Raw genomic sequence first — 14881 nt, 5'->3', positions numbered from 1 at the left:
CTAGAAATGCTTGAGGATAAAGTGATCTACTCCTTTAAGGAGAACATCATAAGCAAACAGTACACTGTAAAAAAGTCTGTAAAAATAAGGTACAATTTACTGTATAAATATGAAGAAATTTTCTGTATTGGTTATTTGTTTTATCTGTATTTTGAATTACACATTGCATTAGTTGCATGTGTTTTAAGGGTTAACGGAAATTTCCGTAAAATTACTGGATAATGTACTGGCAGAAAATTACAAGTACATTTCCCGTTTTTATTTTCCCGTAGCTCAACTTACCCCACTGTCCCCTAAATATTACAGTAGGCTACACATAGCTTTTATGCATTATTCCGGTGCACAACTGTTGTCCAATGTTAATAAATCAGCATATTAGAATGGCGTCTGGATCATGTGACACTGAAGACCGGAGTGATGGATGACGAAAATTCTGATTTGCATCACAGAAACAAATATTAAAGTATATATAATAAATATAAAAAGTATATTCAAATAGAAAGACAATATTTAAAATTGTAATAATATTTAATTGGCTTGATGAGCAAAAGATAAAAAATAAATAAAAAATAACACATTAGTGTTTGCATTGCTGTAACTCCATATAAACAACAAATAATCTCTCTCTCTCTCTCTCTCTCTCTCTCTCTCTCTCTCTCTCTCTCTCTCTCTCTCTCTCTCCCTCCCTCCCCCCTGCCAGTGTAAGAATTTAATCCAGTGGATTTGAACAGATGTGGATAAGCCTCCGATTACTTAAATCACCGAATATCTTAGTCTGAATCATTCGCAAATGCCCTAAAATCACCCTGACCAGTTTGAGATCCACTGCAGGCAGCAGATGCACATGGAGTCAGAGAGCATCAGTCTGTGTTAAGGCATTCTGGCATGCGCAGTTTCCGCTCTCATCCAATAGCAGGCTGGTACCGCGCGGGCCATGTGTCTGTCTCCCCGCTGGGCTGCGGCTGCGGGACGATGCGGTGCTGCTGAGCCAGCTCTGTGGGTTTGACGAAGGATTGCACAGTCTACCGGTAAGTGTGCTGCTTGTCTAATGATACGTATGGGCCATTCTGGTGAAAATGTGATGTGTATATGACCTTCAGGAGTTTATTCTGCATGCTAAAGTCCGGATGAAGGTGTTCCACGCAGTTTGGGAATACCGCAATGCAGAAGAACAGGGTGGATGAGTCCTGTCAGTTGATGTCATCCGTTTGAAAAATAAAAATACATAAAATAAATAAACAAAATACATAATAAAATAAGAATATATATTACAATTGAATTAGTCTACAAATAAAATTAATGAATAAAAAGTGTGGATTCCTAGGCTACAATTACATTATAAAATAAAATACTGTTACATTTGTTGTACTGAAACAAGCTGTGATTAATTCCATGATATTTTCTTGTCTAAAGTTTAAACGGGACAGAAGTTAGTCCTCGGTTTCCAGGTAACAAAAATATAGATTGTAATGACAGTGTTATGTCGGAGGGCGGCGCTAAATGTTATCATCAATGACGCAGTTATTAGATTTATTATGGCTTGATTAAACACTTAATAATACGTTGGCGTGCTCACTCCGTTTTATGGTTCTCTGCATAATAGTTTTGTTAAAAATAGTGAGGATAAGGGCAGATCAGGCATTATTTGAATTCTGTTAAATTTGTAATCAGCTGCTAGATTTTTACTGCCACTCCCTTAGTATGAGCTTACAGGCAGTGACCTAAATCCCAGTGTGCAGAACAAGAGCAGACAGCAGATCAGAGGATGCAATGGAATTATAAGAGATTATATATATATATATATATATATATATATATATATATATATATATATATATATATATATATATATATATATATATATATATATGTCCTTGCTAAACCTTCTGTTCATGTGTAAAAGTGCAGTCAACAGCAGATAAGGAGATGCTGCATGTGTTATCAAGACTACATTCTGATATTGAGAACTGCAATTACAATTTAACAGTGTTTAACTGTGTGCTGCGTGAGAGTGTGTGCATGCATGCTTGTGTGTAAGACTCAGACTCAGACTTACTAGCTTTATGTGTTACATCTGCAGTCACGACTAAACTTGCGGGCATAAACGTGTGTATGCACTTGTGTGCGTGTGTGTGTGTTTGTGTGTGTCAGAGGGAGTGAGAGAGAGATGGTGCAGCTTACTGATTCACTGCTATGTTGGTAGGGTGTGATAAATTGTTTCTATGTCCATTTTTGGACGGCAAGCCCGCAGCACTTCACCCTCTCTTTTTCTATTTCTCGTTTTTAGTGTGTTTTTTTTATTTTTATTTTAAGCTCAGATCGTCAAGATGGTGACCCCAGCTATGCATCTGTGTGTTCTCTCATACTTCTTCTTAACGGCCGGTGAGTGGGTATGTGCTTAGCTACATTTTGGGAGCAAATGATCCCAATAATGTATCTAAATTTCTTTATAGGAATGTAAAAATTACATTAAACAAGGGTTTTCTTAAAGGGATAGTTCACCCCAAAATTTCTGTCATCATTTACTCACCCTCAGGTTGTTTCAAACCTGTGACTTTACAACGCAAAAGAAGATATTATGAAGAATGTTGGAAACCAAACATTTGATGGTCCCCATTGACTTCCACAGTATTTTTTTGACTACCATGGAAGTCAATGTCAATGAATTGAAGATCAACTGTTTAGCTAACCATAATCTTCTAAATATCTTGTTTTGTGTTTAGTAGAGAACAGAGGTCATTAAAAGCTCTCAGTTGTCATTAAAAATCCCAGGATGTCCTTCAGAAAAAGAGTAGGGGTGTAACTTGACATCCTGGCAAAAAATTTCCATTGGCCTCTGTCCACCATTAGCCTGGTCCTACCAGACTCTCGTACATTTCATTTGTACAGAGAGTCTGGCCACTCTCCATTTACACGTGTTTACTTCCTTGAAGGTGGGTACTCTGTTAACGTTTAAAACTATTGGATCTGCCCAGAGACACTCAGAATCTGCCATAACCAGTCGCTAACGTTTGGTCTAGACATATGTCATCTCAAACCATAGACTGTAGCGCATGACATCAACGTCATCGTTCTCAGCCACTCCCTCTGTTCACTGATTGGACCGGTTAAAATTTGATCAGAGAAAAACAGAGAATATACCACAATTCCAGACGGAGTACTGAAGGAAAAGGAAAATTGAGTGGAAGTACAGTATGTAGGAGAGCGGAGCCAGGCTACTCCATCTTGGCCTCTTATATACCTCCATATACCAATTGGCTTCATTGCTCAGTCTCCGCTCTACCTATCAGCTGGTGTGTGGTGGCAACCTGGCGCAAGATGGCTGCCATCGCATCATCCAGGTGGATTCTGCACATTGGTGGTGGTTGAGGAGATTCCCCCCTTCCATGTAAAAGCGCTTTGAATACACCGAAAAGTGCTAAATAAATGTACCAAATTATTATTATAATTAAATGATGACGCACTTTTCGTTTTTGGGTGAACTATCCCTTTAAATGTAAAAATCTAAAAACGTTTTAGTCAGGAGTCATGTGAATCGATTTTATGGAAAATCAGCAAAAGTCTATTTTATGCAGTCTTTTAGATTCGCTCAAACCAAATGTTGGTGCAGTCCCCAAGAAGAAAATGGCTTGATAAAAATACAAAATCAATGTTTTTGTGATTCACCTGAATTTGTTCAAAATTAACATTCAACATAAACTTGTACAAATGACGTCTATATTATAGATACTTTGAAGAAAATGAAGTCGAATTAAAATCATTATGATTTGTTGTCTTCCCACTCCAGCTGCAATTAAACCCAGGATATTTGAACCCAGAATTTTTGACAGTAAGTCTTTGACGTTCACTTACAAGTCTGCCAAACATCAGTAGATACATAGTATGACATCTTGAAGTTTTTACCACATTATTATTACTAAAGTTTAGGTTAGGTTTCTGTAGATTGAGTATAATGCTGGCTCATGTTATGTCTATCAGAGGAGGCCACAGGCTTTGGTCCTATATTTGAAGAGGAACCTCTAGACACTGTGTACGCAGAGGATTCACCTGAGAACAAAATCTCTATGAATTGCAGAGTGCGGGCCAACCCGCCGGCCATCATCAAGTAATCTTTTCTTCTCTAACCCTGTGCTTTGTTTGTCTGTACTCTATTTATGGGAAAATCCCTATTGCAGAGAGGTGTTTACCAAATTGCTTGCACTTGCAAGAAGAATCTTTGAGGAAATCAATCAGAAGGTCATTAATGAAAGCCTGTATTTCACAGATGGTGGTTAAACAACTGGGAAATTAAACTGATGGAACAGCCTGATGAGCACTTTAGCCTGGTGGGAGGAAACCTGCTCATCACCAACCCAGAAAAGAGCAAGCATGCTGGGAAATACGTGTGCGTGGCCAAGAACGTCTACGGCACCGTTATCAGCAAAGAGGCCATCGTCAAATTTGGATGTATGTGACGGACAGGACTTATTATGTTTGTAAAGACTGTGAACTGTTACCAGATGTCTCTTTTGTCATATCCTCTCCTCAGTTCATTTTTTTAAATTTTTCGGGCCGCAGACCTGAACCAGTTCCCTACAGATGAGAGAGAGCCAGTGAACGTTAAGGAGGGACAGGGGGCCGTCCTGCTTTGTTCTCCTCCCTCTCGCTATCCAAGTAAGACCAGACTGCATACATGATACATTTTTTGTTTGAATGACCTCTTCTTAGTAGTTGCCTAGTAGATTGATACAACCACCATAACACGGTAAAAATCCACCATAACTCTGTAACAAGGAAGAAAAAGATTTTGCACACAATGTAAAAATTACAGTATTTTTTACTCAGTGGAGGACACAAGCTTCTATAGTTACCTAACAATCATACATAGTAAAGAGAAGTGTTAAAAATTATGATTCATGTTGACTTTTTGTCAATTGTTTTGCTTGTCTCTCAGGTGAAGTGATGTTCCGCTGGATCTACAACGACTTCCCCAACTTCATCATCCCAGACCAGAGGCGTTTCGTGTCTCAGACCACTGGGAATCTGTACATCGCTAAAGTCGAGGCATCAGACGTTGGGAATTATTCCTGTTTTGTGTCAAGTCCCACCATCGGCAAGAGTGTTTTCAGCATGCCGATTCCTCTGATTCCACAAATAGAAAGTGAGTGCTTTCACAATACCAGATTAGGCCAACTCATAATTGCCTTACTTAGACCCTGTTGTTTTTAAAGGTCAATTAATGACCTAGATGTTCATCTCTGCCCTTTACACAGAGGAGGTGAAACGGTACCCTGCTGATATCCGTGTGAAATTTCCCAAGACTTATGCTTTGGTGCAACAGAACATCACTCTGGAATGCTTTGCCCTTGGAAAGTGAGTCAACAAATGTGGATGCTGTCCATATAGTCTGCATGGTGTGATACAATGGTACCTTCATAATATACATTACAATGGTACTGAAGGAATACACCATAGTATTAACAGGCTTTTCTGAAGTATTAACATGGTAACAAGTAAAAACATGGTCAAATAATAGTACTTTTTTTAATTAATGAAGCATTATTACTCAAACAATATCATTCGATTTTTTCTTTACTCGTTTTGGGTTGTTTCTAACCCTATAATCTTGATAAACTCAATCTTTTTACCTTCAGTCCGCTCCCGCACATCCGCTGGAGGAAGTTAGATGCTGATCTCCCGCCCAACTATGAGGTCAGCATGAATGGAGCTTTACTGCACCTGATCAATGTTCAGTATGAGGACGAGGGCAGCTATGAGTGTGAGACGCTCAATGTTAAGGGAATGGACTGGTATCGACAGTGGCTCTATGTGGAGGGTAACACAAATATTGTTATATTATATTGTTATATTATGTTATATTATATTATATAGTGCTGTCAAATTGATTAATCGCATTTAACATGTATAATGTGTGTGTGTGTGTATATATATATATATATATATATATATATATATATATATATATATATATATATATGGTATGTTGGTAACACTAAGACGCCATGGTCTGAAATCATGCATGGCACGGAAGGTTCCCTTGCTTAAATGTCTAGGCCCGTCTTAAGTTTGCCAATGACCATTTGGATGATCCAGAGGAGTCATGGGAGAAACTCATGTGGTCAGATGAGACCAGAATAGAATTTTTGGTCATAATTCCACTCAACTCAAGAACACCATCCCTACTGTGAAGTGTGGGGGTGGTAGCATCATGCTTTGGGGGTGTTTTTTTGCACACGGGACAGGGCAACTGCAATGTATTAAGGATTGTGTGTGTGTGTATGTATATATATATATATATATATATATATATATATATATATATATATATATATATATATATATATATTATATATATATATATATATATATATATATATATATATATATATATGCGATTCACTGTGAGTTATCGATATGACAGAATATTATATATTATATTATATTATATTATATTATATTATATTATATTATATTATATTATATTATATTATATTATATTATATTATATTATATTATATTCCTCAGGTGCTCCAGAGTGGGCGGAGCACATCAATGACACAGAGAAAGATGTTGGTAGCGAGCTCACTCTTAGATGTGTTGCCGTCGGGAAGCCCCAACCATGGATACGCTGGCTGAAGGATGGCTATTCGGTTAATACCCTGTTTTATTTTCTGTGCAAAACCCATATGAGAACTTCAAGTTGCTCAGTTTGTCTTATATCAAGTAATCGTGTGTGTTCTGCTACATTTTTTCCTGATCTCCAGTACGGCAAAGGGGAGCTGAAGTTCTCCAGCCTCACGTTTGAGGATTCGGGCATGTATCAGTGCGTAGCCGAGAATGATTGGGGGACCATCTATGCCAGCGCAGAGCTTCGGGTCGTCTGTAAGCTTTTAAATACTTCTTTACTGTCATGCTTCTGAAGTTGTAGTTTGCATGGAAAAATAGAAAGAGCTGCAATTTTCTGTAAGTGTATTTAAAAGAGGCACATAATTATTGCTGAAGGTTGAGTGTCTCCAATGGCCTCTTCACAGCATGTGCACCAACGTTCATTTATAATCCAGTGAAGAAGGTTCTGCTAGGGGCTGAAAATGGCCGTGTGGTCATAGAGTGCAAACCCCGTGCTGCTCCTAAACCCAAGTTCGTTTGGAAACGAGGCTCTGAGCTGCTGACCAACTCTTCAAGGTTAGTCAATCCATGTTAAATACATGCAGTTACTTGCAGTTAAATCATACGGTTGTGGTTATGATAGAAGCTTTGTCACAGTTATCATCATAACCATCTCGTTTCATCCTTATTTTTCAGGATGTTAATTTGGGATGATGGAAGCCTGGAGATTCTGAACGCAACAAAAAGTGACGAGGGCTCGTACACCTGCTACGCTGAGAATGATCGCGGCAAATCCAACAGCACAGGGACCCTCACTATCACAGGTCAGATAAAATTTCAATCTCGTCACCTACATTATATGGCTAAAATATATAATCACCTAAAATATATTTAATTTTAATTTATTTTATTTTATAAAGCATTAATACACATTTTATTTAATTTGTAATAATTACACAAGGTGCAGTGTGTGAATTTTAGCGCCATCTAGAAGTGCAATGAACCCAAAAGCTAACCCCTCCCTTTCGAAGCACACATAGACTGTAAAAAAATATGGACGTAGTGTCCGTGATGTCACCCATAGGATTCTAAAGTGCAGTTTTGAAGCGCAAAGTAGAGACAAGCTGGCCGACACAGGACAAAAATGTTGTCATTGGAGAGAACAGAATAGTGACTATCGCTCTGTAGAGAAGTTTGTCCGTTTAGGGATACTGTAGAAACATGACGGTAGGGAGATAAAAATGGCTCATTCTAAGGTAATAAAAACATAACGGTACATTATGTAAGGTCTTTATACTCCACTGTAAACATAGTTATGTATATTATATTACATTTCTGTCAATAGAGCCTCATAAATACTACACACGTCACCTTTAAATGTAGTCTTAAGTGTAGTTATTAAATTTTATTTTTACCATAATTCATTATTTAACGAAAGAATTCTAGATGAATAGTGCATTTTAATTGACTATAGGTTAAAATTTATATGGGAAAGTATTTGTCATAGGTTTTGTGACTGGTCACATTTGTAAATATTCCTTTTATACTTTTTTTCACTTTTATAGATATTCCATATAGCCTTTGAATTAATATGAAGTGTATGCATTTTTATCTGCTGAATTTCCTCAGAGGCCACCAAGATAACCGTGGCTCCATCAGACACTGAGGCAGTCGTAGGTGACAGTAGAGTACTCCAGTGCTCTGCATCATATGACCCCAGCCTGGACATCACCTTCATCTGGACTGTCGATTCCTACGTCATCAACTTCTACACAGACTTTGAACACTACGAGCAGCTCATGGTGAGCAGAGTCTAGAATCCCAGGAGTTATGTCGATGAGAAATACAGGAGGACATTCATTGTTTGCGTGTGTTTGCAGGGTCATGAGAACAGTGGAGACCTGCTGATCAAGAATATTCAGGTGAGACACGCAGGACACTACATCTGCACCGCTCAGACTATAGTGGACAACGCCACCGCGGAAGCTGATGTTTTTATCAAAGGTTTGTGATTTGACCTGGGTATGTCCTAGCCTATTAAACGAATGCTTTTGAGATGTGCATGTGATTAAACATGTTACGATGAATGGTAAAGAGGACCTATTACTCTTTTTCAACATTTTTATTTACTTTTTCAACATTACATTTTCCACTTTCTTTAGTGTGTAATGCTACTGTTTGAGCATGAAAAGGGTTACAAAGCACAAAGCACCATTCCAAAGTGAGTTATTCTCTATACAAGGAAGCATATAATGACTCCCTGAAACTTCTCGAATGCAGTCTTGAGTTTTTTTCCAGGAATGTGCGTGTCACAATATTGCTCATTTAAATAATTCTGTCCAAGGTATGCACAAAAAAAGAGGTGAGGACTTGTTGAGTTGCTTTAGTACACTCTAAAAAATGCTGGGTTAAAAACAACCCAAGATGGGTTGAAAATGCACCGACCCAACAATTGAGTTGTTTTAACCCAATGGATGAGTTGTTTTAACCCAGTGGTTGAGTTGTTTTAACCCAGTGGTTGGGTTAAATGTTGCTTAAGACAACCCAATTGTTGGGTAAGAACAACTCAACCATTGGGTTAAAACAACCCAATTGTTGGGTCGGTGCATTTTCAACCCAACTTGGGTTGTTTTTAACCCAGCATTTTTTAGAGTGTAGTGTGCTGTCATTACTGGGAGACTATAGGTTGTGAGCTGCAATAATATAAAATATGTGTACATTCAAGTATGAAAACCTACTCTAATAGTCCCCAAAAACAAAAATCAATACCTTGTAAAATAATAAAATGTGGTTTCTTTAAAAACAATGCAATGATGTTTAGCTGTAACTAACCCTTTGTTAGCCCTAATTGTATTATTATTTGCATCAAATAAACCATCATGACATTGTCGAGAATGTCGACCATTTTCGCTTCAGGTTTGCCTGGTCCTCCGGGTGGCGTCCGCGTGGAAGAGATTGGAGACACGACAGTAAAACTGCGATGGTGTCTGGGATCAGACCACGGCAGTTCCCTCATCCAGCATGTTGTACAAACACGAGACTTTTACGCCCTGGATCCAGAGGACTGGAAAACTGCCACCACTTGTGAGTCCACTAGAGAGAGATAAAGTCTTAAACATTTCCAACTAATTTCCTTAAAGGGTTAGTTCCCACAAAAATGGAAATTATCCCATAATTTACTCACCCTAAAGCCATGCTAGGTGTATATTACTTTCGTCTTTCAGCCAAACACAGTCGGAGTTATATTTAAAAATACACTGACTCTTCCGAGCTTTATAATTGGAGTAAATGGTACCAAAATCTTCTGCTCTTCCTTTCTTCAATATGTCATTCATCAGGTCATAGGTAAGTATTGCGGGGGAACTTCCCGTTACCGGAAGCCAGTTTTATAGTTTAATAGAATATGGATATTTTTCTTACAAAAACACATCAATTTGTTTCAGACTGCCTTTATTAACCCCCTGGAGCCGTAAGGATTACTTTTATAATAGATGGATGCACATTTGTGGGCTTTAACATTTTTACCATTCACTGTCATTATAAAGCTTGGAAGAGCCAGGACATTTTTTAATATAACTCTGATTGTATTTGTCTGAAAGAAGAATGTCATATACACCTAGGATGGCTTGAGGGTGAGTAAATCATGTGATAATTTTCATTTTTAAATGAACTAACCCTTTAAACATTAAAATAATACAGAATGGAAGTTTTTCACAAGTATTTGCATTCTGTGTTCATTCCATTTGACTTTTTCTGTCACATTTGAGAAGATCTGATGAAGAACGTAATGCATGCTTAATGTTATCTAAGTGTATTTTGCTCTTGTAAGGTTTTTAAGTGAATAAATATTGTTTTCACAGCTCCTGTGTTTTTGGATGGATCTACGGAGTCAGCAACCGTTGTTGACCTTTACCCCTGGATGCAATATGAATTCCGCGTGTATGCCATCAATGAATTTGGAGCTGGGGAAAGCAGTCGTCCGTCCATTAAAATTAAGACTTGGGATGCCAGTGAGTATATTTACAGCTTTCTATATTTAATTACAATGTATATGCAATAAATAAATATAATATAGATGTAAAAGTGTTTAGTAAAATAAGTGAGGCACATATCGTCTCACCCGATCTTTCTCTTATCTCAGGGCCTACAGTGGCTCCTTCTGATGTCTTTGGTCAGGTGGGAATAAGCGGAGAGCTAATCGTGACCTGGACTGTACGTGATCGTATCCTGTTGCATATATGCTATATTTGCTGAGTAGAGGACAATGGCAGATATCTGATGTGTCCCTCATGTCCTTGATTCCATTGCAGCCGGTGAAACCTCAGTTCTTCTTCGGTAAAAAATTTGGCTACGTTGTGGCGTTCAAGCCGCATGAGGATTATGAGTGGAAATGGTCGACTGTGGAGGATCCAGAGACGAGGCGCTACGTCTACAAAGAGAGCATGACCCCAGACACAGAGATACAGGTCAAAGTGAGCACCTACAACAACAAAGGAGAAGGACCCTCAAGCCTTATAACAGTGGTCTACTCGCCACGCCTAGGTGAGAAGGCGTGATGTTATCCAGCTTTAAAATAAGTTAAAGTATCCTTTAACACATGTAATATCTCTCTCAGCACCAACTGAAGCTCCATTGGACGTCTACGCCCGTCAGGTCACCTCTACAGAGGCTTTGGTCTGGTGGTTACCGATCTACCAGGCACCGCCAAACTGGGTCGACGGATACCAGGTGAGTCCTAAGCGGAATAATAGAAAATAATCAGGACATTTCGATCCTCATGTCTCTTCATTTGGTGTCTAGATTCGTTACTGGAGAAAGTATGATGATAATGAGGCTGCTGCTTCTCGAGTCCTTGTGCATAGAATGATTAACCAAACGCGGCTGGAGAACATGCGGCCTGACTCTCACTACCTTATAGAGGTACGAGCGTTCAACGGAGCTGGGCTCGGACCGCCCAGCGAGCACTGTGAAATGTTCACCAGGAGACCCCGTAAGAGATTTGCACTCATCTAGATCACTCGTACAGATTATGGGTTTCTACAGGTCTTACATTTGAAACAAGAGCTTTAATGTATTGATAACATGTGTATTATCTTTTCAGCTCCAAGTCGTCGTTTGAGAGTATACAAATATGTCAGCTTTACACGCAAATGGCTCTATCTGTATTGGGATCACATCTATAACTATTGGAATGAGTCCTATGTGGAGGGTTACAAGGTGAGTCAGCTATGTTTTATCTAGTATTCAGCGGACATTCATTAATGTCTTGTTAATCTTAATGTTTATTTTATTTTTTAATAGAACCTTATTTTAAAACCTTTATTTGAATTCATGTATACTATTTAAAATTTTATTCTATTCATTACAGACAACTTTTAATGACTTTTTAATGCCTTTGTTTTAATTGATCTATTTTTTATGTTTTTTATTACTGGACTCTTATTTGGATGCCCTTATTTTAATCCATCCTTTATATATATATATATATATATATATATATATATATATATATATATATATATATATATATATAATGTATTATTGTATTGTATTTTTATTTTATAATTATTTTATTTTATTACTAAAACCTGATTTTAATGCACTTATTTCAACTTTTCATTTAAAATTTTTTAATATTATTTATTTTATCATTTTTTTTACTCTGTTTTAATGCCTTTATTTTATTTATCCTTTATAATATGATATTTTTATTTTATTTTAATATATTTTATTATTTAAACCTTATTTAAATTCCTTTGTTTTCATTTATCATAGTTTTACTTTATTACTGGAACCTTAATTGAATGCCTTTATTTTAAATCAAAATTATTATTTTTTTTATCTTATTTTAAAACCCTTATTTCAATTTCTCATTTATACTATTTTTTTTCCATTATTTTATTACTGGGAACTTATTTTAATGCCTTTAGTTTAATTTTACCGCCTTTTTTTCTTTCTTTTTTTTACTGATTTTGCTGTGTGCATGGATGCTTTAGAAGAATTGTCACCATTTGTATGTTTCTTTCAGATTTTGCTTCGGAAGGAAGGAGAGCGTTATGGGAAGCTTTACACCACTGGCAGGCACTACATTGACTTCCCCATGCCAGAGACCGGCGATTACCTCATAGAGGTCCGAGCCCGCTGTGAGGGAGGTGATGGGCCCATATCACAGATCAGAGTACAAGGTGAATACATCCTTTGACTAATCAATAAGGATGATCATATTTTGATTTTGATGATGGCAAAATGATATCTGAAATTTGGCATCATTTAAAATATATTTCACTTTAAGAGCTGAAATCCCTCTCATGTAGTTTCAAACTCTTCAGTATTTTCAGACTGATTCATTTCCACAGATCTAACCGTTATGCTTGTCTTTCTTACCATTGTTTTGTATTGTGTTCAGGTAAAGCAGCTCTGGGTACTGAATCTCTCAGCGTCGCCTCTGTCTTGCTGTTGGCTCTGGGCTGGATGAATTTAGGCCTGTAGGCAAACAACAAGTCTTAAGACTGTCAATACTTTGGGGAAATCGATTTCTGAGAAACAATCATAATGTAGTCTGAGTGCATTTCCTTACAGGGATGGTTTTCATGGTGCAGAAAAGTTTGTTTGGGAGTGTAAAATATAGAAATTTATTTGTATTTACCCTCTTGATTTGCCTTACAAAATGCCCACAATCAACTAATGAAATGGTGTTGTAAAATAAATATATAGTAGCAGGATGTGTTTCTTGATGACTTTCCATCAATTATTCAGAAATAAGACATATGTATTTATTACAGAACATGTTTCATTAGTAATTTGTTAGCAGCTGCACTACATTATATAATGCATAGAAAGGTTTGAGCTGCAGTTGTTTGTTTATACACTTATTTATTTGCCCATATCTTATTTACATTTAATAATGTTTACACATTTATTTATGTCACTGTGTTGGATTTTAAAGTGACTTTCTTAGCATCTTCCTACTATTTTGCTAAAAACATACACTGTCATTTTCATCTGTCAGTAAACATAGAAAACATTAAACAAATGGCTTTTCTTTTGTCCTCCTAACATGTTTTCATCTCAGAAATGTGACTGAAACTAGATAGCACACGTATGTCTGCAAGATGTCTTAAAGATAACTTCATCTGGAACGCATCTTATAGACGTCTTTAAGATGTCAGTTTTACATACATAAATCATAAACATCTTAAAAACATTGTTCAAACGTCTATTTGACATCTGACAGGAAATGTCCCATAGACGTATTGCAGATGACCAAAAACGTCTTACAGATGTAAACATGCACATACAATCGATGTCTCCAAGATGTACGTATGCTCTATATTAGGCTTTATTTCATTACCCTGATAAAATCCTACCATTAGTTTCAACATAAAAGCAATGTTTGAATGCTGATATGCTTACAAAAATGTATAATCGTTTTTTGCCTAAATACCATAATTCCTGTTACTGCCACACAATACCTTTTTTTAATCAGAGACAAATATTTTATTGTGAGAACTGCTATAGGCTATGTTTGTTAAATAATGTAACAATTAAACTAGCATGAAACGTTTTAAACACTTTAAATGTCTTAAGTTTATTAGTTTAATAGAAATCTCAAACAAACTTAGCAGTATGTTCAAACAGGACTACAACTGAACTGAACAGTGATTCGTCAAGCTCAAGCACATAAACACATATTTCTCTTACTAGCCCTTAGCTTGCTACTTTTTTAACGAGATATTTCATAATAATTCACGTTTGGGGAATGAATGTGGGTAATGTATTTTGTACAAAAACGCATCTAGTTTCTTAAAGTAATGTTAACAAATAATTTAAATTTAGATATAAATCCATGTCTAAATTATTTTCATGAACGTCCTCTGGTGGCTATATCAGTGCTACAACCGGTTAGGACACCATAAACACAGCGTGGAGCGCGTGCGTTCTGATCCTATAAATGTACTTAAATTGGACAAAAAAGTCCAATAAAAGTAACTCAACGTTGGAAGCGAAATGAGTGAGTTTTCTGTTCATCTCACATTCGTTCTTAAGAAAAAAATAAAAAATAAAAATCCAACAATAGACGATGGCCTGTTCGGATTCATCCAGTAGATGTCAGCATAACATAAACAGTAGACCAATGAATCCTATAGTATCACTAGAGTAGGTGATAAAATATACTTAGGCCTACATGCATAGTCAGTCAGCGGCAGCCTAATTGTGTAAATGAAAGGCTATGTCAAAGTAGTTAATATGTGGGAAGATAACTGTAATATTAGCA

General features: G+C 36.9%; 1 protein-coding gene across 3 annotated transcripts; it reads left to right on the top strand.

Moving 5' to 3' along the window:
* The first annotated feature begins 726 nt into the window (after positions 1–726).
* On the top strand, positions 727–13406 carry cntn1b (contactin 1b). Of its 3 annotated transcripts, none has more exons than XM_067427973.1 (24): positions 727–1028; positions 2319–2382; positions 3788–3829; positions 3979–4105; positions 4265–4446; positions 4558–4653; positions 4934–5140; positions 5253–5352; positions 5634–5815; positions 6526–6650; positions 6765–6882; positions 7032–7182; positions 7303–7430; positions 8236–8408; positions 8487–8610; positions 9523–9690; positions 10467–10616; positions 10748–10818; positions 10917–11148; positions 11222–11334; positions 11407–11596; positions 11708–11823; positions 12635–12791; positions 13013–13406. In XM_067427973.1, the coding sequence occupies exons 2-24, from the start codon at positions 2328–2330 to the stop codon at positions 13093–13095; spliced, it is 3090 nt and encodes a 1029-aa protein (XP_067284074.1). In that variant the 5' UTR covers positions 727–1028; positions 2319–2327; the 3' UTR covers positions 13096–13406. The 3 variants fall into 3 exon arrangements, with proteins under 3 accessions (XP_067284074.1, XP_067284075.1, XP_067284077.1); XM_067427974.1 differs by having other exon boundaries at positions 2314–2382; XM_067427976.1 differs by having other exon boundaries at positions 2288–2382.
* The last annotated feature ends 1475 nt before the right edge of the window (positions 13407–14881 follow it).

The sequence above is a fragment of the Pseudorasbora parva genome, chromosome 20 (assembly GCF_024679245.1).
Source record: "Pseudorasbora parva isolate DD20220531a chromosome 20, ASM2467924v1, whole genome shotgun sequence".
NCBI classification, from domain to species: Eukaryota; Metazoa; Chordata; class Actinopteri; order Cypriniformes; family Gobionidae; genus Pseudorasbora; species Pseudorasbora parva.
Note: the sequence above shows the minus strand (reverse complement) of the source record. Positions and strands in the feature narration are given on the sequence as shown.

Coding starts and splice junctions, on each gene's coding strand:
- cntn1b (XM_067427973.1), top strand. CDS start 2,328: ATGGTGACCCCAGCTATGCATCTGTGTGTTCTCTCATACTTCTTCTTA. Junction 2,383..3,787: donor ATACTTCTTCTTAACGGCCG/GTGAGTGGGTAT, acceptor TTCCCACTCCAG/CTGCAATTAAACCCAGGATA. Junction 12,792..13,012: donor ATCACAGATCAGAGTACAAG/GTGAATACATCC, acceptor TATTGTGTTCAG/GTAAAGCAGCTCTGGGTACT.